At 36.9% G+C, this 25727-nt stretch overlaps 1 protein-coding gene and 1 pseudogene across 2 annotated transcripts in view; one reads left to right on the forward strand and one right to left on the reverse strand.

The window, feature by feature from the left end:
• Positions 1 to 7718: 7718 nt before the first annotated feature.
• Positions 7719 to 25727, reverse strand: part of KLHL8 (kelch like family member 8) — a 57882-nt gene continuing 39873 nt past the window's right edge. The window contains exons 5-10 of one of the 2 annotated variants that reach the window (XM_015138765.3): positions 24872 to 24997; positions 23181 to 23292; positions 17328 to 17496; positions 16960 to 17119; positions 10853 to 11054; positions 7719 to 10609 (exon numbers count right to left, since the gene is read on the reverse strand). In XM_015138765.3, the coding sequence (XP_014994251.2) occupies positions 10486 to 10609; positions 10853 to 11054; positions 16960 to 17119; positions 17328 to 17496; positions 23181 to 23292; positions 24872 to 24997 (893 nt within the window). In that variant the 3' untranslated portion in view covers positions 7719 to 10485. Of the gene's footprint in view, positions 10610 to 10852; positions 11055 to 16959; positions 17120 to 17327; positions 17497 to 23180; positions 23293 to 24871; positions 25016 to 25727 lie in introns of both variants that reach the window. The other variant, XM_001096459.5, reaches the window with a different exon arrangement.
• On the forward strand, positions 13211 to 14742 carry LOC114678467 (uracil-DNA glycosylase pseudogene; annotated as a pseudogene).

A 25727-nucleotide genomic window follows, 5' to 3' on the forward strand; every position in this document is an offset into this window, starting at 1 on the left:
ACACAAGAGAAAATTTAGTGAATATCAAGACAAAACTATGTCTTTTCTTTGGCTTCTAGAATGGTAGTGGTTTGTGGGGTTATAAAAAACAAGATCATCTGAAGGGCTCTCCCATTACTATTAGTTCCTAGTTCAGTTATAAACAATATACTTTTAAAAATGCTTTACTGGGGTCTCAAGAAAGCAGGGACACTGAAAGGCTGATATAAGAGATGGAACCTGAGCAGGAGTGGTAACTAAACAGGAAAACCGAAGTTGTCCTGAGGATAAACGCCATTATCAGCACTGAGATTGAGAGACCAAGTTCTAGACCCATAGCAAGAGGAGGAGCCAAGAAGAAAGCTAAAATGTCCTAGGTCAGTTTTGTTCCCTAGCCTAGAGACACAAATGCAAAACCTCTCTGAAGGAGCACATTCCCAGTTAAAGAACCTCTGGATTCTCACAGGTTCTACTAAATACATATTTACAAATAAAAACCACCAAACACAGGAAGAATGGCATACCATAAGGAAAAGCTCAATAGAGACAATAAACAGATTTAGACCCTCAAGGGACTTCAGATATTGGAATTATTGGCTACAGGATATAAAGATAACTATGTATGAAATGCCCAAAGAAATAAAAAAGATAGAAACAAAAGAAACAGAGGAAGTCTAGCCAGAGCAATTAGGCAAGAGAAATAAATAAAAGCCTTCCAAATTGTTGCTCTCCACTGAGAATACAATCTTACATCTAGAAAAGCCTCGACTCTGTAAAAAAAAACTCTTAGATTTGGTAAATGAATTCAGTAAAGTTGCAGGACACAAAATTAATATACAAAAATCAGTAGTATTTCTATACACCAACAATGAACTAGTGGAAAAAGAAATCAAGAAAGCAATCCTATTTACAATAGCTCCCCATAAAAATAAAATACATAGGAATAAATTTAACTGAGGAGGTGAAAGATGTCCATAGGAAAACTATAAAACACTGATGAAAGAAACTGAAGAGGTCATAAATAAATAGAAAGACATTCCATGTTTCTGAATTGGAAAAATTATTATTGTGAAAATGACTGTAATTCCAAAAGCAATCTACAAATTCAGTGCAATTCCTATCAAAATACCAGTGTCAGTCTTCACAGAAATAGAAAAAAAAAAATCTTAAAACACACACGAAAGTACAGAAGGCCCTGAATAGTCCAAGCAATCCTGAGCAAAAAGAGTAATGCTGGAGGTATCCATACTATCTGACTTCAAAAGACACTATAAAACTACAGAAACCCCAACAGCAAGGTACTGGTATAACAACAGACACACAGACTAATGGAACCACAAAAAGAACCCAGAAATAAATACACATATTTACAGTTGACTGATTTTCAACAAAGTGCCAAGAACATTCAGTAAGGAAAGGACAGTCTCTTCAATAAATAGTGCTGGGAAAACTGGATATTCATATGCAGAATGAAACTAAACCCCTATCTCTTAACCATATACAAAAAGCAAATCAAAATGGAGTAAAGACTTAAATGTACGACTTGAAACTATGAAACTACTAAAAGAAAACACTGGGGAAACACTTCAGGACACTGTTTTGATCAAAGACTTTTTGGGTAGGACCTCAAAAGCACCAGAAACAAAAACAAAAATGGACAAATGGAATTACATCAAGTTAAAAAGCTTCTGCACGGCAAAGGAAACAATCAATTGAATGAGGAGACAACACACAGAATGGGAGAAAATAATGCGCAATCTCTCCGTCTTACAAGGGATGAATATCCAGAATACACAAGGAATTCAACTCAATGGCAAAACAAAACAAAACAAATAATCTTAGGTCTTACGGGACAATACAGAAAACAAAAAACAAACAAACAAACCCCACAAATAATCCACTTTAAAAATGTGCAAATGATCTGAATAGACATTTCTCAAAAGACACACAAATTGCCAGCAGGTATATGAAAAAATGCTCTACATCACCAATCATCAGAGAAATACAAATCAAAACCACAACAATATCTTATCCCAGTCAGAATGGCTATTAAGATTAAAAAGAACAGATATTGGCAAGGATGCAGAGAAAAAGAAACTCTTACATATTGTTGGTGGGAATGTAAACTAGTACAGTCACCATGGAGATTTCTCAAAAAACTAAAACCAGAATTACCATTCGATCAAGCAATCTCATTACTAGGTATCTATCCAAAGGAAAAGAAATCAATACATCAGAGGGATATCTGCACTTGCATGTTTATTGCAGCACTATTCACAATAGCAAAGATATGGAATCAACCTAAGTGTTCACCAGTACATGAATGGATAAAGAAAATGTGGCATATATGCACAATGGAACACTATCCAGCCATAAGAAAAAGAATGAAATCATGCCATTTGCAGCAACATGGATGGAACTGGGAGTCACTACGCTGGGTGAAATAAGCCAGGCACAACAGACAAATATCACATGTTCTTACTTATATGTGGGAGCTAAAAAATTTGAACACATGGAGGTAGAGAATGGAAAGATAATAGAGGCTGGGAAGGGTGAAGGCAGGGGAGTGGGGGGATGAAGACAGTAGGTTAAAGAGTACAAACATATAGTTAGATAGAATTACATCCAATGTTTGACAGCAGAGTAGGGTGACTACAGTTAACAATAATGTAGCTGGGTGATGAACACTCTAAATACTCTGACTTGATCACGATACATTATATACATGTGACAAAATTTTACATGCAATCCATCAATATGTATAAATTTTTCTAAAGAGCTCAGCAAACTGGAACTTCCTTGCTCTGCTAGAGTAGCAAAACCAAGGAAGATTCAATATTGTAGCACTGTCAATACTCCCTAATTAATCACTAAATGTGATTCTAGTTGAAAGAAAGAGAGATACAGAGAGAAAGCAAGCTGGACACAGTGGCTCAATACCTGTAATCCCAGCAGTTTGTGAGGCTGAGGCAGGAGGATAGCTTGAGGCCAGGAGTTCAAGACCAGCCGGGCAACGAGGCGAGGCCCTGTCTCTACAAAAAATTTAAAAATTAGTTGGGCCTAATGGTGTGCACCTGTGGTCTCAGCTACTTGGGAGGCTGAGGTGGGAGGATTGCTTGAGCCCAGGAGTTCGAGGCTTACAGTGAGCCATGTTTGCACCACTGCATTCCAGCCTAGGTGACAGAGTGAAACATTGTCATAAAATTTAAAAAAAAAAAAAAAAAAAAAAAAAAAAAAGGACAGAAAAATAAATTTCCTAGAGCTATTTGCTTTTTATCCCAGTTTATCATTTTACAAACTGATTCTCATACTGAATTTAAAAAGCAGGCCAGGCATGGTGGCTCATACCTGTAATCCCAGCACTTTGGGAGGCTGAAGCAAGAGAATTGCTTGAGCCCAGGAGTTAAAGACGAGCCTAAGCAACACAAAGGTGGGGTGGAAGAGTGGAGGGGACGCAGGTGGGAGTCGTGGGGGTGGGGGATCACCTGAGCCCGGGGAAATTGAGGCTGCAGTGAGCCATGATCATGCCACTGCACTCCAGCCTGGGTGACAGAGCACGACCCTGTCTCAGAACAACAAAAAACAAAACCAAAAGGCCAAGAAGATTCCTTAAGAAAAATACAAAGGTAAGAGACTACCCTTGTCAGTTATCAAGACATATAATCAAGTTATAACAATTAAATAAAGTGATACTTGGCCCTTGCTTAGGCAAACTGACCAATAGAACAGAACAGGAAGTCCCCCAAATAAACATTTGGCTACAATGGCAAATTTCCATGTAAGTAAAGCTTCTGAGGAAAGGATGCGTTAGTCAATAAATGGTGCAGAGAAAACTGATTTTCTATATAATAAAAAAATAAAATTTTAAATCTGTATCACACATATACAGATCAACTCCAGGCAGACTAAAAACTGAGATACTTTTTTGATTTTCAGAAGCAACTATAAACAACTATGACCCTGGGATAGGACAAATTTCTTAAAACATAAAAAGGACTCATATTTGAATATATTAAGTTTTGTTTACAAAAAAACCCAAAGTGAAAAGCCACAAACTAGATGAAGATATGTACAAAACAAAAGAACAACAAAAATATCAATATCCTAAATATAAAAAACTCTTAAATAAGAGCAAAAATAGAAAAATAAAAGACATCAAGACGTATTTCACAGAAGAAACAGGAAAGACTAATAAACTGAAAATGTTTTTAACTTATTAATAATCAGAAAAATGCATTTTTTATATTGATGTCACATTCATAAGGAAAATGCAATTTAAAGCCACAATAAAATACCATTTTACACCTCCAGATTGGAAAGAATTGGGTCTCATGATAGCAAGTAAATAAGAAACCATACTGGAAAGCGGTGCAACCAGTTTGGAAAACAACTTGGCATTATCTTGTAAAATTGTTATAAAAGCTGATCAGGCACATGCCTTACAAACCACCAACTTTGAATCTAGGTTCATACGTTAAAGAAACTCTTGGACATGAGCACCAAAAAATTGGATATGAGTGTTCGTTTCAGCATTATTTGTAAAAGCAAAAAACAAAAATGTGAAAACTAGACTTAACAAAATAAATTGTAAAAATAAACCTGTTGCATAAAAACATCAAGTTACATAAGACTACATAGAGAATACTTTTTTTTTTTCTTTTTTTGAGATGGAGTCTCCTGTTGCCCAGGCTGCAGTGCAATGGCAGGATCTCGGCTCACTACAACCTCCGCCTCCTGGATTCAAGCAATTCTCCTGCCTCAGCCTCCCAAGTAGCTGGGACTACAGGCACGTGCCACCATGCCTTGCTAATTTTTGTAGTTTTAGTAGAGATGGGGTTTCACTCTGTTGGCCAGGCTGGTCTCAAACTCCTGACCTCGTGATTGGCCCACCTCGGCCTCCCAAAGTACTGGGATTACAGGCGTGAGCCACCACGCCCGGCCAGGATACTATTTTTCATAAAGCTCACAAAAATAAACAATATATAGCCATGGGACATATGTATAAAAGCAAAAGGGGAAAAAAAAAAGAAATGATAGATTCAAAGTAGTGGTTACCGCTAAAGAGTAGGCTGGGGATTGGAATTGAGAGGGAACACAAAGGTAGGGTTAATACCACCAGAAAGGCTCCAGTTCTTAGTGGGTGGCTTCATAGGCATTTTATTATTAAGCCTTCGTGTTGCATATATTTTTATGTATGCATCAAACACTACCTATAGAAATGCAGTGACCAGGCCAGGCACGGCTGCTCATACCTGTAATCCCAGCACTTTAGGAGGCCAAAGTGGGTGGATCATTTGAGGTTAGGAGTTCGAGACTAGCCTGGCCAACATGGTGAAACCCTATCTGTACTAAAAATACAAAAACTAGCCAGGTGTGGTGGCTGCAATCCCAGCAACTCAGGAGGCTGAGGCAAGAAAATCACTTCAACCCAGGAGGCAGAGGTTGCAGTGAGCCAAGATCACACCATTGCACTCCAGCCTGGGAGAGTGAGACTCTGTCTCAAAAAAAAAAAAAAGAGGCTGAGGCAGGAGAATCACTTGAACCCAGGAGGAGGAGGTTGCAATGAGCCGAGATCACGCCACTGCACTCCAGCCTGGGCAACAGAGTGAGACTCTGTCTCAAAAACGACGACGACGACGACAGGAGAAATGTAGTGACCAGAAATACTTTCATACCACTAAGAAGAGACTATAAGAAAAGGAAATTATCTTTTCTTAATGTATGTATTCTGTATTACCTAGTGAATGCAGATGTATATAACTGATATAGGTGGAGCAGTTGAGTTTTTTAATCACAAAGAATATTAGTCAATCACTAACTTAGTTGTGATCTTGGACTAGTTATTTAATGTCTTTGAACCTATTTTTTTTTAACTTTTGAACCTAATTTTTAAACTGTAAAGTACTGAATTACTAAGTGACTGGTACAGGCGATATATTTTTTAAATGATAGCTAATACTCCCCATGACTATTACTCATATCTAAGAAACCCCTTATATTCTACTGAACTTAGCCTCAAACCACTAAGATAATGGAAGAGTGACTTGTTAAAAACAACAAAAAACACACCAGAATTTCTGCATTCAAATAAGGTTGCCCCTCAAAGAGACTATACACTTCTTTCACTGACCTTGCCATTGCTCAGGATGATTTTTAGAAATATTTCATTCAGCCGGGCACGGTGGCTCAAGCCTGTAATCCCAGCACTTTGGGAGGCCGAGATGGGCGGATCACGAGGTCAGGAGATCGAGACCATCCTGGCTAAAAAACGGTGAAACCCCGTCTCTACTTAAAAATACAAAAAACTAGCCGGGCGAGGTGGTGGGCGCCTGTAGTCCCAGCTACTCGGGAGGCTGAGGCAGAAGAATGGCGTGAACCCGGGAGGTGGAGCTTGCAGTGAGCTGAAATCCGGCCACTGCACTCCAGCCTGGGCGATAGAGCGAGATTCCGTCTCAAAAAAAAAAAAAAAAAAGAAATATTTCATTCAAACTGTTTAGTGTTGAAAACATTTTTACCAGTAGAGGAAAAACCTTAATTCTTTGAAAGTAGATTTTATCTATGAAAATAGACATGAAATATTTTCAATCATGTTTGATGAATAATCAAGTTAAGATTTTGGTCAAAATTAACACATGACTATGAGGAGACTAATTCTTTTGAGTGACTTACAAATGATCTCTTCAGGCTATTTTCAAAGATGAGTTTCAAAAGAAGTTTTAGCAATGGCAACCTTAATTTTTTTAAAACAGCTATAACTTTGCAGAAGCTACAACTTTGCAAGGTTTCTACTTGGAAGGACAACAGTCATCCTAATGCGTAGTCTCATTTCTGTATAGTACAAGTCTGAAATTACTGAAGAGACAACTACTTAAGATCAGTGAAACTACTTACATCAGTTACCTTCAACCTTTCATTTTTGTAAGGGAAAACGAAAAGCTTTCTAAAATTTTCACTTAAACATAAAGATCCTTCATATAAGGAGAAAAATACAGCCAACCTACTGAATTTTGTATTTGAGGAATGGAGAATAAACAATTACACAGTTTTGACAGGATCCCACAACAGCAATCAAATAATGATGAGAAGCAGTTACACAGACCTTACAGAAAGAAGTTTGTGCTAACAGAAATATGCAATATATTTTAATTAAATAAATAGCACTGATGTGACCTCAACTTTTTGATATCAATAACTGGTGATATATATGACCATTTATTACATTGATTTGCTGGAGTATTATAACACAAATTTATAAATGGTTTTAAGAAAATATTATAGAGAAGTTTTACTGACACTTGGAATTTTACATGAAGGGGAAAGAGACATAGCCAACAGCACCCCAATAATAATTTCTTTACACATCTGATATGAGAAACCACAGAAACATTCTTAACTGATACAACATGAATTAGATTCTAAAGGCATTCTTTAAGACATAGAGAAAAAAGAAGCAAACAAAATTCTCAAGTTTACCATTTACAATAACAGTTTATGCAATTTCAACAAGTCCTTACCGAGGCATTCAACAGCACTGTAAGTTCAAAGTTCACTGGGGAATTAAAAGAATGAATAAAATACTCCTTAGAGGGAGTATAAAGTTTATTCAAATATTTTAGAAATAATCAATTAATTACATAAGAATATAGTGAAATCCGTCAAAAACAATGTCAAGTAACTTGTTTTTAAAGTGGCAGTGCAATATAGTAAAGCAATGGCTTTAACGACTAAATGAAAGAATCACAAAGCACCTAGAAATATTTATTGAAGAAATAACACATAAATTTTCATGATTTCTTTTGACCATTTACAATTTCAGTATTTTAGCTCTATTTCATATCATTTTTTGGTAGGTGCTGTTAACATATGAGGTTAAAGTGGTAAGTCTCACAATAAAGTAGCCATCTTCTTTGAATGAATATTTGAATATTTCATCTCTTCATTTCTATGACTATAATCAGCTTTCAGCTGCATGATTCCTTCAGCCTGATTCTCATTTCATGTCTCAATAAATGTGTTTTTGCCTGATAAAGAGAACTGTGCACATATTGATTATATTTATTTTTTTCTTTTTTTTTTTTTGAGATGGAGTTTCACTGTTGTTTCCCCGCTGGAGTAAAATGGCGCAACGTCGGCTCATTGCAACCTCCATCTCCTGGGTTCAAGCAATTCTCCTGCCTCAGCCTCCCGAGTAGCTGGGATTACAGGTATGTGCCACCAACCCTGGCTAATTTTTGTATTTTTACTAGAGACAGGGTTTCACCATGTTGGTCAGGCTGGTCTTGAACTCCTGACCTCAGGTGGTCCACCCACCTCAGCCTCCCAAAGTGCTGGGATTACAGGTGTGAGCCACCATGCCTGGCCTATTTATCTTTTCATACTGGTGTCAGGTCCTTCAAGGCTATGCTTCTGATTGCCCGTACACTTTACTTCTCTTATGAGTATTTCATATTTTATGGGTAGGTAGGGTTCCAACTTAGTATGTTAGATAACTACTGTATAGTAAAAACCAGAAATGAAAATATAATAACCCTTATAACTCCTTACATATAACAAAGACAGAAATATGTCAAAGCAAAAACATTTAAAAAAATCTCAGGAAACAATAACAAGATCCTCTTCCCAAAAATAAATATAACAAACATATTAGTAACCACAGCTAAACAAGCACTGTTTAAGAACTCCATTAGACATGAGAAATAGACATTGAAGCCAGGTTTTGACACTTATTCTCCACATCCAGCCAGTTGTCACAGTCTACTAAGTGCTACAGGGTTAACTGCCTCTGGACTGACTGAAATATGGTTGTAATGACACAAGAGAACACTGGTTCAGATCCAGCAATGACTTATGAACTTGCCTATAGATGACAGTAGAAAAAAATAGCTTACTGGACTTAAATCTGCTTCATAAGAGATTTTATATGCCAGCCTGACCCCTCTTAAAACTTTTTTTTTCTTTTTTGGTTTGATATACTCAATAGGCACTGGCTTTTGTGATGTGGCTTTCCACACTACTATACAAGTCCAGAATCCCATTTAATAAGATACATGAGCTATCAGTCAATGAACTTTAGGGCTGGATGGATCAAGGAAGTGTTTTTCACTGCCCCCGCTTCCTTATGAACGAGATAACTGACAAGCAGTGAACTACAATAAATTCAAAGACACAACTAACAAAAACTTAGGAAGACCTAGAAGAGAGGTGCCAAATTGCACTGCAAATACAAAATAAAACATTTTCATGTTCTTGCTAAATACTTATTAAAAAAATACATATAATGAATAGGCCATTTTACAGTGCTAGTTAAAACTTTGAAGAGCTGTTTCCATCAATATCCTGGCTTCAAATCGATATGTAGAAATATTTTTAATTAAATTTCAATAAATACACCAGAGGGATTTAAATATGATAAAAACAGTAATTTCAATCTGTTTTTACCAACAATATTTTTAATTGGCTCATGATGGGCTTGAACTAATCAATAAACTACAGTCTACAAAAGGGTTTTTGTAAAAATGCATTCATTTCTGATAATAAGTAAATGCAGATTCTGTACAGTCAGAAAAACCAGGATGGTGGCAAATAGCAAAATAGAGAGTTGATAAATCTTGGATCCAAAATCAAATGATCAAAGAAGAGAGTTAAAGATATTTTCAGACTGCCCACATTAGAGTCATGTAATCTGCATCATTCTTTCTCAAGGTCTCTCAACTGGGCGCCAGACTAACATCAGATCTAAAACCTTGTTCAATATTTCCTCTGGTTCACCTTTTGATTATGTAACAAATACTTCTTGCAAAAGATGAAAAAATAAAACTGTAAAATCATTTGGATGGCGTTAGCCCAGCTAGGTCTTTTGGTGTCCTAGCAATTCAAACTGAAATTAAAGGTTTCTTATAGCCTATAAGCTTCTGAAAATGCAGCCAAGTGGCACTCAAAAAGACAGAACATTTTTTCTACTTCTGTAAATATAAAAGAAATTGAAAAATCACCACCTAAAAAAAAAAGCAAGACATAAATGCATCAGCACCAAGTAGAAATGATCTTCAAAAGGGGCAAGTCTTTTATGTATCCTTGTGTTAATGAATAGGTACTAATCTCTCCTCTAGGAAAAATCCACTGCCTGAAGTTAACATCTTTAGGCAAAAGAAAGGGCAAAACTCAACAAATTACATTTTGATTCATCCAAATAAAAAGAGAGAGAGAGAGAGATTTCAAGATTTTTGGCACTACTTTAAGCATTTTTCAGGGTAGGTATGGTTTTAAGTTCAACTGTCTTCCTTCCCTACTCCATTTTTTGCAAAAGCAGGAAATATCAAATTTAATTCTATTACTAATAATTCTTCAGGTATCATTCCAAAAGTTGTACTTAGTCACAATACATCAGTTAACGTTTACATAAGACTCTAGTTGTAGTAAAAAGTGTTGAAAGGTGGTCATATCAAAATCTTGGTTTTCTTTTGTACCTATCAGATACGACTAAATTGTTGGTGGCCAGAACTCAAATCACATACAGTCAACCACATTACTGGATCCATGACCTACATCTCGAATTTGGCTAGTTAAACAGGAACACACAGCTACGCCTGCTCCAGCTCTGCAGTGAGAGACAGATCCAACAAGCTCCCACCTGAAAAGACAGAGAAGATAAAATGTTATCTTAAAACAAAGCATAATTTACTTTACTCAAAATACTAACCAAAGACAAAAATTCCCTATGTGGGACTGGTTTTGAAGGATAGCAAGCTTCCAGTGGGAGATAAGATATCCCAAAGCATAGTATTAACTACGACTAGCAACATTCTAACACTCTGGAGTAATCTACTATTATACCAGAAGATACTATAAAGCACAGAGACAACATGTAAATTACCTATTCAGCACTGGATCAAATGCTTCTACTGTATTTAAGTATGCATTGCCATTATGACCACCAACTGCAAAGATTTTGCCCATCACTGTTGCAATTCCCACTCCACCTCTGGGGGTAGTAAGTGCTGCCACATAATCCCACTTGTTGCTTCGGGGATCATACCGCTCAACTGAACTCAGAGGAGAATTATCATCAAAACCACCTATGTAAAGAAATATTTTAAAAACAGCATTACATTTCTTAGAAATTAACTATTAAATTTCAATTCAATGGGCTTTACACCCCAATCTTTTAAAATCATTTTAGAATGGTTTAGAGAAAATTTTTTAAAAAAATTCATCCAATACCTGTCTACCACCAACAACTACTATTAGACATTGTCTACAATTCAACGTAAGATTAAGTGACATTTTCCTCAACACTAGGATTAAAGATCTTCTAAGTAGGGAAAAACTGGAGTCCCTGTATCTAAGCAGATAATTTAGAGAAAAAGAAAAAACAAAACAAAACACAAACATTCATAAATTTGTCCTTAGCCATCTAGAGACAAGCAAGACAGTACTGAGATTCCTTCTCTGTGTATTATATCTTAAACAGTAAGAAGGTATAAGAAAGGAATAAACTGAATCATGTGATTCATCCAGATAAAAGTTAAAGTTTTCCAATTGTTTCCCTTAATACTATAATCGCCATCATAATTACAGAGATGGACTATGACTGAATTCTCACCAATTTTTGCCAAAACAACATTTTCCTGCTACATATTCTAGAAGATAGCAGTCCTTTCTATAGCTCATTCTAACAATGTACTTAATCTATTCCTGAGGTTATAGACACAGTTATTTCAATAGTGCTCCTTCCTTTAAAAACAAGTGTGTCTCTTTTTAGACTCCAAGTCTAAATGAATATAATGGCTTTCTTTGGTGACAGCCTAATTTATTGAGAATAGAAAGTGCTGATAGTATGATCAATCTATTTAAAAACAAAGTCAGAGGCTGGGCACGGTGGCTCACGCCTGTAACTCCAGCACTTTGGGAGGCCGAGGCGGGCACATCACGAGGTCAGAAGACGGAGACCATCCTGGCTAAATAAAATGATGAAACCCCGTCTCTACTAAAAATACAAAAAATGAGCCGGGAGTGGTGGTGGGCACCTATTGTCCCAGCTACTCGGGAAGCTGAGGCAGGAGAATGGTGTGAACCCACAGGAGGCAGACCTTTCAGTGAGCTGAGATCACGCCACTGCACTCCAGCCTGGGCGACACAGCAAGACTCCATCTCAAAAAAAAAACAAAAAAAAACCCACAAAACAAGGTCACAAAAAAAAATTCAAGTCAACTTCTCTAATGGGTTTAATTTTATTAAATCAATTAAAATGAAATTCACCAATTTTATCTGCATTCTTTCCATGAATTCTGACAAATGTATAGTGTCACTGCCATTACAACCATTACATAAAACATTTTTTCATTATAATAAAGGGTTTGGTTTTAATTATTGCTCATGCTAATGTAGAAGATTAAGGGGTTTTTTAAATTTGTTTTTTGTTTTGTTTTGTTTTGAGACAGGGTCTCACTCTGTTGCCCAGACTGGAGTGCAGTAACACAATCACAGCTCACTGCACTGTCAACCTCCTGGGCTCAAGCGATCCTCCCACCTCAGCCTCCCAAGTAGCTGGAACTATATGCACATGCCGCCACTCCTGGCTATTTTTTTTTTATTTTTTTAAAATAGAGATGAGGTCTCACTATGTTGTCCAGTCTGGTTTTGAACACCTGCCCTCAAATGATCCTCCTGCCTCCACCTCTCAAAATGCTGGGATTACCCGGGTAATCCCTGCACCTGACCAAGTTTTTGATAGTTATATTTTATATAGTCTTTTTCCATAGTCTTCTTTTTCACTAGTTCCCTATCATTTCCCCAGATAATGCATAAAAACATATTATAATGAAGAATTCAAACCAGGGATAGAAAAAGTAAAATGCAATTAGGATGTTAGACATGCCCACACCTTCAAATTTTTCTTATTCAGATCAGTTGTACCTGTTTTAAGTAGAACTTGAATGACCAAGATTTTTTTAATGTTCAACCTGAATCATTCTTATTTTTACCATGTCTGTTCTAATTATAAGGGTCCAAAAGATTAAAAAAGTAACAGCAACAATGTTATTCCTGTCGACATATAACATATGTCAATGCCTGTGGTAGACAGGGAGCTGTGAGAGGTAGCAATGATGTAACCTAAGAACTTCGGATTCACAGACCCAAGTTCAAATTCCAGCTTTGCCATTTATTTATGCATGTGACCGTGAGTAAATTATTCATTCTCTCTGAGTCTCTTGACTACCTTACAGTTGTGATGATCAGGCAAGATGTAGAGGTAAATTATGTTATTTCCCTTCTTCCTTAATACACATGAGCACTGAAAGATTCAGCATTACTTCTGCTACTTATAGATATTTATATGCATTTTCTTATAAGAAATATGTTAAACACAGCATTCTCTTATAAGAAATATGTTAAGTAACACAATTTACATCAACATATATGAACAAATATGACCTTTGCTAGTGACAACTTCTCTGAATTCATTTCCTCCTCTATAAAGGAAGGTATTACTAATCACAATATAGCTAATCATGTATTGGGGAACTACAAAGTGCCAGACACATTTTGAGATGCTTAACATGTATTATCTCTAATTCTTAAAATGATTCTGAAAGATAGGCATTATTCCCGTTTCATAATCATTTAAAGCTTTGCTACTGGAAGTATGTTGTGTGAACCTGAAACTGCATCACTATAACTTGAGAACTGTTTGAAACACAGAAACTAGGCCCCTCCTTTGAAATATAACAAGATCTCCAGATTATTCATATGCACATTATGATCTGAGAAAGCACTGATCTAATGTTCCTCCCAACTCTGCAATTCAGTAAGTCAAAAAGCAATATAGACCAATTTCTGAACACTACAGCCAGGGCAAGTCTTGCAGTCCCCAGGTGGTGCACATTCACTCCCGCAGCCCCGCCAGGAAGCAATGTGCCTGCAGCCCTGAGACGGATGACCTGGGGACCAGCAGGAGGAGAGTGAGGAAGCGGGGGCCGGTCCCGCCAAGAAGGCCCCAGCCAGACAGGACAAGCCCAAGACGCTGCCCTTTTTGCCACTGGGCAGTTGGTCAGTATCCAGAGCAACGAGGCTGCGGCCCTACTCAGGCTCATGGCATGTAACGTGTCCATGGGCTTTGGTGAGAGTTAGAAGCAGCACCTCAACGGAGTTTGGGAAACGTTTTTTATCAAGGTAATTGGTTTGCTGCAGAAGAAAGGAAACATTACACTGTTTACCCACCTCCACACTAAGTCTTCACCTGGATCTAGATGTGTGACATAAGAGATGTGAAGGTTGTCATCCCAGGACAGGATCCATATCAGAGACCGAATCAAGTTCATGGGCTGCTTTAGTGTTCATAGACCTGTTCCACCTCTGCCAGGTTTGGAAAACATTTATAAAGAGCCATCTATAGATATGGATGGTTTTATTCATCCAGGTCATGGAGATTTATCTGGGTGGGCCAAATAAGGTGTTCTCCTACTCCAGGCTGTCCTCACTGTTCTGCCCCATCAAGCCAATTTTCATAAGAGGAGGCTCGGAGCAACTTACCAATGCAGCTGTGTCCTGGCTAAATCAGAATTGGAATGGCCTTGTCTTTCTGCTCTGGGGCTCTTATGCTAAGAAGGAGGATAGTGCCATGCACAGGAAGCGGCACCATGTGCTGCAGATGGCTCATTCCTCCCCGTGTACAGAGGGTTCTTTGGATGTAGACAATTTTCTAAGACCAATGAGCTCCTGCAGAAGTCTAGCAAGAAGCCCACTGACTAGAAAGAGCTATGATCCTGAGCTGAGGGGTAGCCTGTCTCCATTGGTGGTTATTGAGAAGCTGTTGTTAAAGTATTTGTCACTTACAAAATCAAACTGAAAATTTTCCTATTAATTCTTAAATACTCTGCGCAAGCGGTAAAGCTTCCATAAAGCAGCCATGAACCAAGTTGCCCAGAAATGGCAGCTTTATGTAGCCACACATAGCAAAGGCTATCCTTTGGCCAAATGTCTCTACAACATGGCTTCAGCCTAAAATATGCTGACTTCTCAGAAGACAGATGAGGTCAAATGCTCACTTGGCTCTCCTTATCTCGCTACCCCCCGACCCCTTACCTTTATGGTTAAAGTGGGGAAGATGTATACCTTTTAGGTAGAACCATAGTTTGGTGCCTGCTGGTACTTGGTTTCACCTGGTTAGACTTTCAACTACAAAGTGTTTTAGGGGGTATTTTTGCATAGAAAGGCTCCCTTTTCCCAGCCTGGCAGGCATTCCAGTCTGTGCCAAGTACACTGCCCCCTTGATCTTTCAAGGGGCCTTCAGGTCCTTCCTTGAAGGAAGTATGATGGTTTTGCAAGTTTCTAGAAAACTGGCCCTGAAATTAGGGCTCAATTCTCTGATTGTAGCAGAGGTGAAGACTCCTAAGGAAGAGCCCTTGGTGTTGGTCTTAACAGACAAGGGCCGAGGGATGTGAGCTGAGTCTTGTTATTCTTTGGGCGTTTCGTGGAATAAGCAGTGAAATTTAGACAAGAAAGAATAGAAAAGAGAATCTTCTTTAATGGGGGGAGGTGATTTTCTCCTAGGGTTATCCTGAGTTGGGGTTTTTAAGATAGCACAAACTTGCTACATGCTGTTTTTTATGGACTGAAATCACTTTATAGTATTTTTTTCTGCAACACTGGAGAGTTTTAGTTTAAAGAAAACATATATATATATAATATATATATATATATCCTTCTTTTTCAAGACACAATCTTTATTGAGTCTGTACCTTTATCCTTGATCTTGTTAGCAACGCCATTTTTTTTTTTTTTTTTTTTGCTGTTAGGTGGGTTAAAGCATTAACCCTGCATGGGGTTTGGTAATAAAAGCTTGTTAAAGTAAAAAAAAAAAAAAAAAAAAAAGAAAGCAATATAAACATTGACATGACCTTTATTTATATGAAATACCTAGGCCAGGTGCGGTGGCTCATGCCTGTAATCTCGGCACTTTGGGAGGCCAAGGCAGGCAGATCACTTGAGGTCAGGAGTTCGAGATCCGCTTGGCAAACATGATGAAACCCTGTCTTAACTAAAAATACAAAAATCAGCTGGGCGTGGTGGTACACACTTGTAATCCCAGCTACTCAGAAGGCTAAGGCAGGAGAATCGCTTGAACATGGGAGGCAGAGGTTGCAGTGAGCTGAGATCACACCACTGCACTCCAGCCTGGGTGACAGAGCAAAACTCCATCTCAAAAATAAATAAATAAATACCTACTGGCTTACTTGAAGCATTCAACATAATTTCCCTTGAAATGAGGCTGAGAAAAACAAATCTTAGACCTTTTAAAATTTATTGTAGCAAAGCACATTCTATCTGTGTCCTTCCATTTAAAAACATATACCTTATTTAAATGTAATCTCCTTCTTTAAATAACTTTATTACTCTTAGAAAAATAAGGTTGTACATGTTTTAAACATGAAAGATGAAGATTTAAACAAAAATTATGAATGTGACCTTAACAATTCAGCTAGGCATGGTGGCCCATGCCTGTAATCCCAGCACTCTGGGAGGCCAAGGCAGGAGGATCACTTAAGGCCAGTTGTTCATGACCAGCCTGGGCAACACAGCAAGGACCCATCTCTACAAAAAATAGAAAAAAACTGGCTGGGTGTGATAGCATGGGCCTGTAGTCCTAGCTACTTGAGAGGCTGTGGCAGGAGGATCACGAGCCCAGGATTTCAAGGCTGCAGTGAGCTACGATTGTGCCACTGCACTTCAGCCTGGGCAACAGAAAGACACTGTCTCCCTCTAAAAAAGAAAAAAAAAAAAAGAATTCAAAAGCATCAGACTGAACACGTACCATTCTTCTCTGTTAATTATAAACAAAAGTTTTATAAGAAAGAATTCAAAAGCCCATTTCAGCACTGATTCTACTTAAGGCTAAATGCAATGTAATTTTTGTTACTCTGTTATATGACACTTGTCATTGTATATACTGATATATTAGAGAAATACCCATTTACTCACCAACTACGTATAAGCAACCATGAAGCTTGCTAACTCCATTGCCCGCTCTTCGTTGACCCATTTCTTTAACTTCTATCCACTTATCCAGATGTGGATCGTATCTCTCCACACTAGATAAAGAAGCCATTCCATCATTGCCACCTACTGCATAAACATGGTTCTAAACGAAGAGAGTCAAACAAAACACATTAGATTTTGAATTTACTTATATATTGTTCTAATGGTAAATTAGAAGGTACAAGGCAGTATCTCATGAAATAATATGGTATATAATATCTTCATACTGGTGATGATATATTGGACCTTTCCTTATTTTGGTTATGAATGTGATACAATGTAACTTAATGGCAAGTTGCCATATAACTTACTACTAGAGCAACAGAGCCAACTCCTCCACGGGGAGTATTCATTGGTGCCACTGTACTCCACTGATCAGATTCTATGTCATATCTCTCCACATCATTGAAGCAAGTATTGTCATCTAACCCTCCAATTGCATAAATTGGGCCTCCTAAGGAAGCCAAGGCAATTCCTCGCCTGCAAAGACAATAAAACATACTTTAGCAAATGGGTTTGTTTCCAGGAAAAAAGTCATATAAAATATTGTGCTAATGCAAATAATTTATCATGTTAACCTTCAAACAGTATAGTTTGTTTCCATTATCTTTAGATTTATAAAAGCTTTTGACTAGATGGCTACAGAATTGCCAAACTGTCTATGTGAATACTGCCCCCTAAAGTTGAACAGTGCATAGCCTACACAGGCTACTTTAAACTCAAAACAATAAAATATAACCCAACAAAATAGTATAAAAGAGTCCAAAATACTCAATTAGTGCACACACAGTTGCATAATTGAGAGGTTAATGAGTTGACAGAGAAGTTTTGCAGTGGAGGTCAGAAGCCAATCTCACTTACAAATCCATGCAATTACAGAGCTCATTTTGTTGCAGGGTTTTATTATACCACACGAAAGAATATTAAATTTTATATTACAGGTTGTATGTCACATTCCTTTATTTCTGAAGGGTATTTACTTCTCTTTGAAAGTAAGAGACTTAGCCCATGTTAAAAGCTGATTTATTTAACAGTGATCAGAATTTCTTAAAAATTTCTTAAAAAACACATTGCACCAATCAAAAGTTGAACTATTATCAAACTATTATTTTGTCACTAGCTTGGATAATTTATAAACCTCTACTACCTTATGTCTCATCTGAGACATAGCTGATATTAATGAGTTAATTAATACAAGTAAAGCACTAAGAACAATGTCTGGCCCATATTTAGTGCTATGAAGTATTAGCTTTTACTATTACTGAGAAAGCAGCTGCTTCACTGAGATTCTAACTCTAAATTTACCAGAGAGTATCCAACAAAAGAATTATTAAGGATAATGTTATCATTCACTTTCAGTGTCCTCAACCTCTTTTCTCTTGGGTATAAAGCTATGACTTACCACATACTGTGCTTATAAAAATGTTCAGCTGTGTGAGAACAAGTACATGTGTTCTCTAGAGTGTAAGGATGTTAGGTCAGGGAAATAAAGTAAGTATGGCTAATAATTGTCCCTCCCCTCAAACAACAAAAGCAGACAACATCATTGGGGCTTACTTCCTACTCCTCAAAACTGTCTTCGTTTTCATAACATCACACATTTTAGTCCACTCCTATCTGGCTAGTGCTTTTCAGCTTCCTTTATCAGTGCCTTCTTTACTCCATCATTAAATTATAAAGTTCCCTAAGGGTCACTCTATACCTTCTCTCCCTAAGCAATCCCATTCTTTCCACAGATTTGTGATAATTCAGATATATATTTTCAGACATATACCCAATTTCTACCTCAAATCTGTCTTGCTGGTTCTTCAACCTTAACTTTAATCTGAAATGAAACTCACTGCCCACCTCCCTGTGACGGCAGAATTTTAAGATACTCCCCATCCCCCATGACCTTCAGCCCCTGGTGTTACTCTCATGATTATGCTACATTATATGGCAAAACGGAGGTGACCTTGGTGGGCCTAATCTAATCAAACAAACCTTCAAAAGCAGAGAGGTTTCTCCAGCTGGCAGTCAGAAATTCAAAAAACCAGGTGAATGCAGTGTGCCACTATTTGTTTGAAGGTGTGGGGGGGGTGACATGTGGAAAGGATCTGACAGTGTCTCGTAGCCAACAGCCAATAAAAATGAGAAACTCAGTCCTATAGCCACAATTCTATCAATAACCTAAACGGCCTTGGAAGTGGCTTCTTCTCCAGTGCCGCCAGATAAAAGCCTAGCCCAACCTCTTGATTCTGGCCTCGTGGGACCCTAAGTAGAAAGCCCAGCAAAATCTGTATCACTTTTGAACTGTGAGCTAATAAATGGGTGCTATTTTAAGCTGCTAAATTGGTGGCAATTTGTTACACAGACACAGAAAATTAATACACCCCCATGACAAAACAAGCAAAAATTTTATCCTGTTCACCATGTTGCTTTCCTAATTCAGAAATCATACTACCTATCCAGTTGCTAAAGGCAGAAACCGAAGAATCATCTTTGCCTCTATCTAATTGTTCTTTCTAATTATCATAAAGTCTTTTTGACTCTACACCTCTGAACTATCTTTCAAATATGTCCTCTATTCTCTATCTCAATTTCTATCAGTATAGTCCAAGCCACCATTATTTCTTTACATCAAGGGATGAAGAATTACAATAACTCTTTTTGGTCTGTCAGACTGTTTTCACTCTGGTCATCCTCAAATCCCTTCTCCATTTTGTATGCAGAAGTTCTCTGAAAAGAGAAATCTGATCCTATAAAATGGCAGATAAAAATCCCAAAGTACTTCTTTAATCCTTATATCTCTGTTATTATGTCGGTTTTTGCCAAAGATTGGATGAAACTTCTCTAGCAAAACAGCAGTTGAATTTCTGTAATCTTTTAAAACATGCCCTGAGCATTTACAATCTGTGTGAAAATAATAGAGCTACAATTATTTTGTCATATTACTTGTTTATAATTTATATACCCCCAAATCATCTTTTTAGTATGCATTTCAATAAATTTTCACATGTGAAATATCGGTTATCTTTATTTTTTTATTTCATCTTTCCACTGAAATGGACACCGATGTTTGTTCAAGCTGTGAGTCTGTTGAAACCCATCATCCTGACAGTATGTCTAAAGATTCACGTACCTATTCAACAAAAAAGTTGTAAATGCCCACCACAAGACATACCAAGTGGTAAAGATACCACTTTGTTTTTTGCTACCAGCAGTAAAAAACATACCAATGTCTCTGCCTCTGTCTAGCTCACATTGTAGTTATCACATAGTATAAATCACTCCCTATTAAAGTATTAAAATGTCATTTGTAGACAGTGGGAGATAACAGTTTAAGACTAGCTTTTTTTTTTCTAGGATTCTTTCTCACGAGGGGGAAAAAACCTTAAAATGTCTTCACATTTCTTTTCAATCTTTCATATTTTAACACATGAAGCAAAAACTAGTTGAAAATATTGTCATATTATTCAAAAACAGAAAATTAGAGGCAACATATCCCCATGTGTGGTTTAGTTTTTAATTGCTCATTTTGATAACAAGTCATTTTTAACTCTTACAGAATGGTGCTAATTTGCCAACCATATAAGCCACAATGTCTGAGGTATGGTTTTACTAGTTCAGGTTTGTGTCTTTTAATTAAACCGTGGGTGATACATTTATATATATTAAGGTATGTATCATTATATGTCATATATATATATATATATCACCTGCAGGTTTTTCTTTTGAGACAGAGTTTTGCTCTTGTCATCTGGACTGGAGTGCAATGGCGCAATCTCAGCTCACTGCAACCTCTACCTCCTGGGTTCAAGCGATTCTCATGCCTTAGCCTCCCGAACAGCTGGAATTACATGCACTCGCCACCATGCCCAGCTAATTTTGTATTTTTAGTAGAGACACGGTTTTGCCATGTTGACCCAGCTGGTCTCAAACTCCTGACCTCAGGTAACCCGCCCATCTCGGCCTCCTTAAGTGCTGGGATTACAGGCCTGAGCCACTGTGCCCAGGCCACCTGCAGTTTTATTAAAAGAAACTCTTTAGCGATATTGTCAATATTTACTGAGATAGCCCTCTTCTCTCTTCTTACATTATATTTTCACTCTGACACAGAGGCAGAATTATTCTACTCTCTAGTTTCACATAAATTATTAAGCTCAGTCTTTGAAATCCTCATGCCATTTACAGAACAATAAAGTTGAAAAAGAAAAATAATAGACAATAAAATTTAATCTCCCATTTGGTGCAAAATATATGTGATCTTTCTGACAATACAATTCCAGACACTGGGAGGAATTAGCTTCACTGCTAATATACTGAATCATAAATAAATAAATATTTATTCCTTCCTATGAAAGCAACATACACCTCTTACAATATCTAGTTACTCCTGTAAGTTTTCTTGTCTCCAGATCATAACACTTCAACTATTTTTTGTAGACAACATGGTTTTCAGATGTATTACTAAACTACTAATTTTCTTACATGCATTCCAGATTATCATTCTCACATTTATAACAATCCATTTTTGTGCACCTTCTATATATCTTATTTTCAAATTATAAACACATTAGTATACTAACAAGTTATGTTCATTATAAAACATCCACCCAAAATAAATTTTTTAAAATGTACAGAGACTCTAATCTTTTATTCTCATACCCCTACTGGTGTTATATATCCTACTTCAACAACACAGCTATAGATACGGAGAGATCAGTGTCAAGAACAATAAAACTACAAACTCCCTTAACCTAAGGCTTCACTTTTTTTAATGTAGGCAACTATATTATATTCACTTTTTTCCTTTCCTTTTATTAAGAGCTGTGTTTCACAATGGTTCAGGTACTTTTCTCCATTTGAAACAAAAACCTGATTTCCCACCATGTTATGTTGTGCTCATGTGATTGAGTTTTTAAAATACCTAAGGCAGGTTTTAACCAGTAACTCTCATTTTAACATTTTTTAGGTTTTTGTCTAGAGTATATGTGGTCTACTTTGTCTTTGGAATCCTAATTTGGTCACATGCCTTAGTGATCTTTCCACCTTAGGATATCTAAAAATTTGGTATTCAAGTCATTAATGAAAGTGTCAAGCAGGTTAGAGTACTAAGTATGTTACTGAAAATCTCCCCTTTAGACTGATACATTAATCAACATATATTCCAGTTTATGTTGATGAGAATATAAATATTAGAACATAAATATGTAAATGAGCACATAAATATGTAAGCAATCACTTAAAATATTACTGCTCATCAGGATAAAAATCAATGAAGAAAAGAGAAATTGAGGACTATTTTCTTAACATGATAAAAATATAGATACCTTAGTCCTAAAGTCAGTATCTTACTTAATAGCGAAACACTAGATACTTTTCTAATAAGATCAGGAACAAGACAAAAACACCTACTGTCTCTGCCACTATTCACCTGTATTAGATTATTAGGCAATACAATTAGACAAGAAAAATCAGTAAGAAGCATAAGGATGTGTGGGGAAGCATAAGGATGTGTGGGGAAAATGACCCAAAAAGTCTACAGATTAATAGTACTGTATCAATGCTAATTTCAATAACCACTATGGCTGTGTAACATGTTAACATTATGGGAAGCCAGGGGCAGGGTAGGTGGCAAGGTTTTGCCATCTCAGCACTGGCATTTGGCATTATCTTTGCCACTGGCATTTGGGCTAGAAGATCCTTGTTGTGCACTGTAGAATCTTTAGCAGCATCTCTGATTTCTTCCCATAGATGCTAGCAGCAATTTTCCCATCTCCAAGCTGTGACAACCAAAAATGTCTCCAGACACTGCCAAGTGTCCCACAGAGGAGGCAAAATCATCTTCAGTTGAGAACCACTGGTACACAGAAACTTTAATATTTTTGCAACTTCTCTGAATAAACTAAAATTATCTCAAAATAAAAAGTTTTAAAAATCAATGCTCATGTATAAGTGAAAACTGTGACTACCATACGGTACTCTAAAACATGACTGCATTTTTAATTCTTAAAAAAAATAAAAGGCGGTAACAAAGTATCACCTTGGACATGCTAACAAAATGTGTTTGAGAAGGTATTTAAAGTTTCTAAAGTAGAAAAAAAAGTTTAAAATAAGGCCTTTAAATTTTAAGAAACCTTATTTCCACCATCAGTTCAAAATAACTTTCCATGCTGATCTACCTCTTTGTGTTCATTGATGCCTTCATCATCCATTTATTAGTGAGAGGATCAAACATCTCCATGCTACCTAAATGTTCATTTCCATCATGTCCACCTACTGCATACACTTTACCTGTCAAATAGAGAAGTATTTTCATTTGACTCCAAATAAATAAATTCATAACATTAATGTTACATATATAAACATTATATAATTAAAATGTCACCATAAGTTAATTTTCAACAATTGTTGTTCTGTTCAACATTATCATCAATGTCATTTCAGTAGTTGAATGAAAAATCAATGTAAGCTTGCACTAAACATGCTGTTCTACATGAAGTTATTTATTAGTAAATGCTCTAATATTTATCGCCCCTTTTAGGTTTCCCAACTTTTTATTACTTGGTAGATGAAATCACTAATCATGCCTTCAAAGAATGCTTAATAAAATGGAAAAACGCTCTTATTAGGTTATATTTTAACATATAAAACTGGTGGCTGAGCACGGTGGATCATGCCTGTAATCCCAGCACTTTGGGAGGCCGAGACGGGTGGATCACCTGAGGTCAGGAGTTCGAGACCAACATGGTGAACGCCTGTCTCTGCTAAAAATACAAAATATTACCCGGGCGCGGTGGTGGAAGCCTGTAATCCCAGTCACTCAGGAGGCTGGGACAGGAGAATTGCTTGAATCCGGGAAGCAGAGGTTGTAGTGAGCTGAGGTCGTGCCACTGCCTTCCAGCCTGGGCAACAAGAGCGAAACTTCATCTCAAAAACAAAAAACAAAAAACAAAACAAAAAATACATATATATAAACTAGTTTGTGTGCGCATGCATGTACACACACACCCACACACACACAACTTCTTTGTTGTTTGGTTTTTCTTTTTGAGACAGGGTCTTGCTCTGTCACCCAGGCTGGAGTGCAGTGGCATTATGACTGCTCAATGCAGCCTCAAACTCCTAGGCTCAAGTGATCCTTCCATCTTGGCCTCCTGAGTAGCTGAGACCACAGGCATGCACTACTACGTCTGGCTAAATTTTTTAATTTTTTTGTAAAGACGAGGTCTCCCTACGTTGCCCAGGCTGGTCTTGAACTCCCAGGCTCAAATGATCCTCCCTCCTCAATCTCCATAAAACTGTTAATATGATCAACTTTTTTCCTAGATGATACAAACAAAAATACACAGAGAAAGACAGGAAAGACTGTGCACCACAATGTTAACTGTGACTGTTTCTGGCTGTTTGTGTTGCAAGCGGTTTTCATTTTTTATGAAAATGTTTTTATATTGTTAAAAATTCATTTATATTTTTATAATAAAAAAGTGACCTTTTAGAGTTTTCTGACAATTTATCCATGATTCTACAATTAATTCATTTTCAGGAATGAGTATTAAAATAAGATGGGTATTAAAAAAACTGATACGTAATTACAATTTGGGTTCAATAAACATTTTTCCTTGGTTTAGTTTTTTGATAACTATATAACTCAGAATAGTTTAACTCTTTATATCTCTTTTCTCTGATATTCATCTCCACATTATGCGCACTGAGCATCTGTGGCACAAAGCAAGTAAATTATCACTAACCAAGCATTTTATTTAAAAATAATTTACAATTTAGTCATTTTCTTATATAAAAAATAAATTCTCAAAGTTGAAATATTTTTAAAAGAGCATTGTGATCATGTGATATTTCAAAGTGGACCCACCTTCCACAGAGATTACACCCACATGTCGCCTTCGACTATTCATTTCTGGTCCAAAGAACCAACTGTTTTTGTTGATAGAATAGCATTCAATACTGCGAAAAGGGTCACCAGATCCACCTCGACCACCTACACAAAACAGCACACCTAAAGGTAAAGCCACAAAATAGAGATAAATCATAGCTGCCAAATGAAAACAAAATTAAGGTGGAAAAATATTTAGAAAGTCAAAACTTTGGGTAAAAGTAAAAAGACAAAAAAAAAAAAAAGTTATTTGGATAGTATTTAATGTTATTATGTTAGTATAAATCTAATAAAATTTTCTTCCTGTCCCTTCATAGAATAGGGTATATCAACTATCTCTGCTTGCTAATATCCCACTACAATATGGTCTATACTCTCATATACCGTCTAAAATTACTCTTGCTAAGGTTGTAACAAAACGAATCGGCCTCTAAGTTAATTTCTTATTGAACACAATTGTAGCACTTGATATGCTGATCATCCCATTTTTTGGGAAACATCTTACTTCCTTGATTTCTATAGTATCAGTCTCCTTTTATCTCCAATCATTTATTTCCTTCTATGCTTTCCATGTTCCATCCTTAGCCCATTTCTCACACACTTTTTGTTACAGGAAAAGTTCATCCCTTTGTTTTAGATTCCACCTATATCATAATACCTTCCCATATACATTTCTAAGCCACATCTCCACTTGATGTCCCACAGACACCTTAAACCCAACAAGTTCAAAAGGATCTCCCCTCCTTGCCTACCTAAACAATCTCTTCCTTTCCTGTGGTGTTCTATCTGTTCCTCTCTATTCCCAATGCCACTGGGAACAGTTCATGCTCTCATC

This window comes from Macaca mulatta, chromosome 5 (assembly GCF_049350105.2).
Source record: "Macaca mulatta isolate MMU2019108-1 chromosome 5, T2T-MMU8v2.0, whole genome shotgun sequence".
Classification (NCBI taxonomy): Eukaryota; Metazoa; Chordata; class Mammalia; order Primates; family Cercopithecidae; genus Macaca; species Macaca mulatta.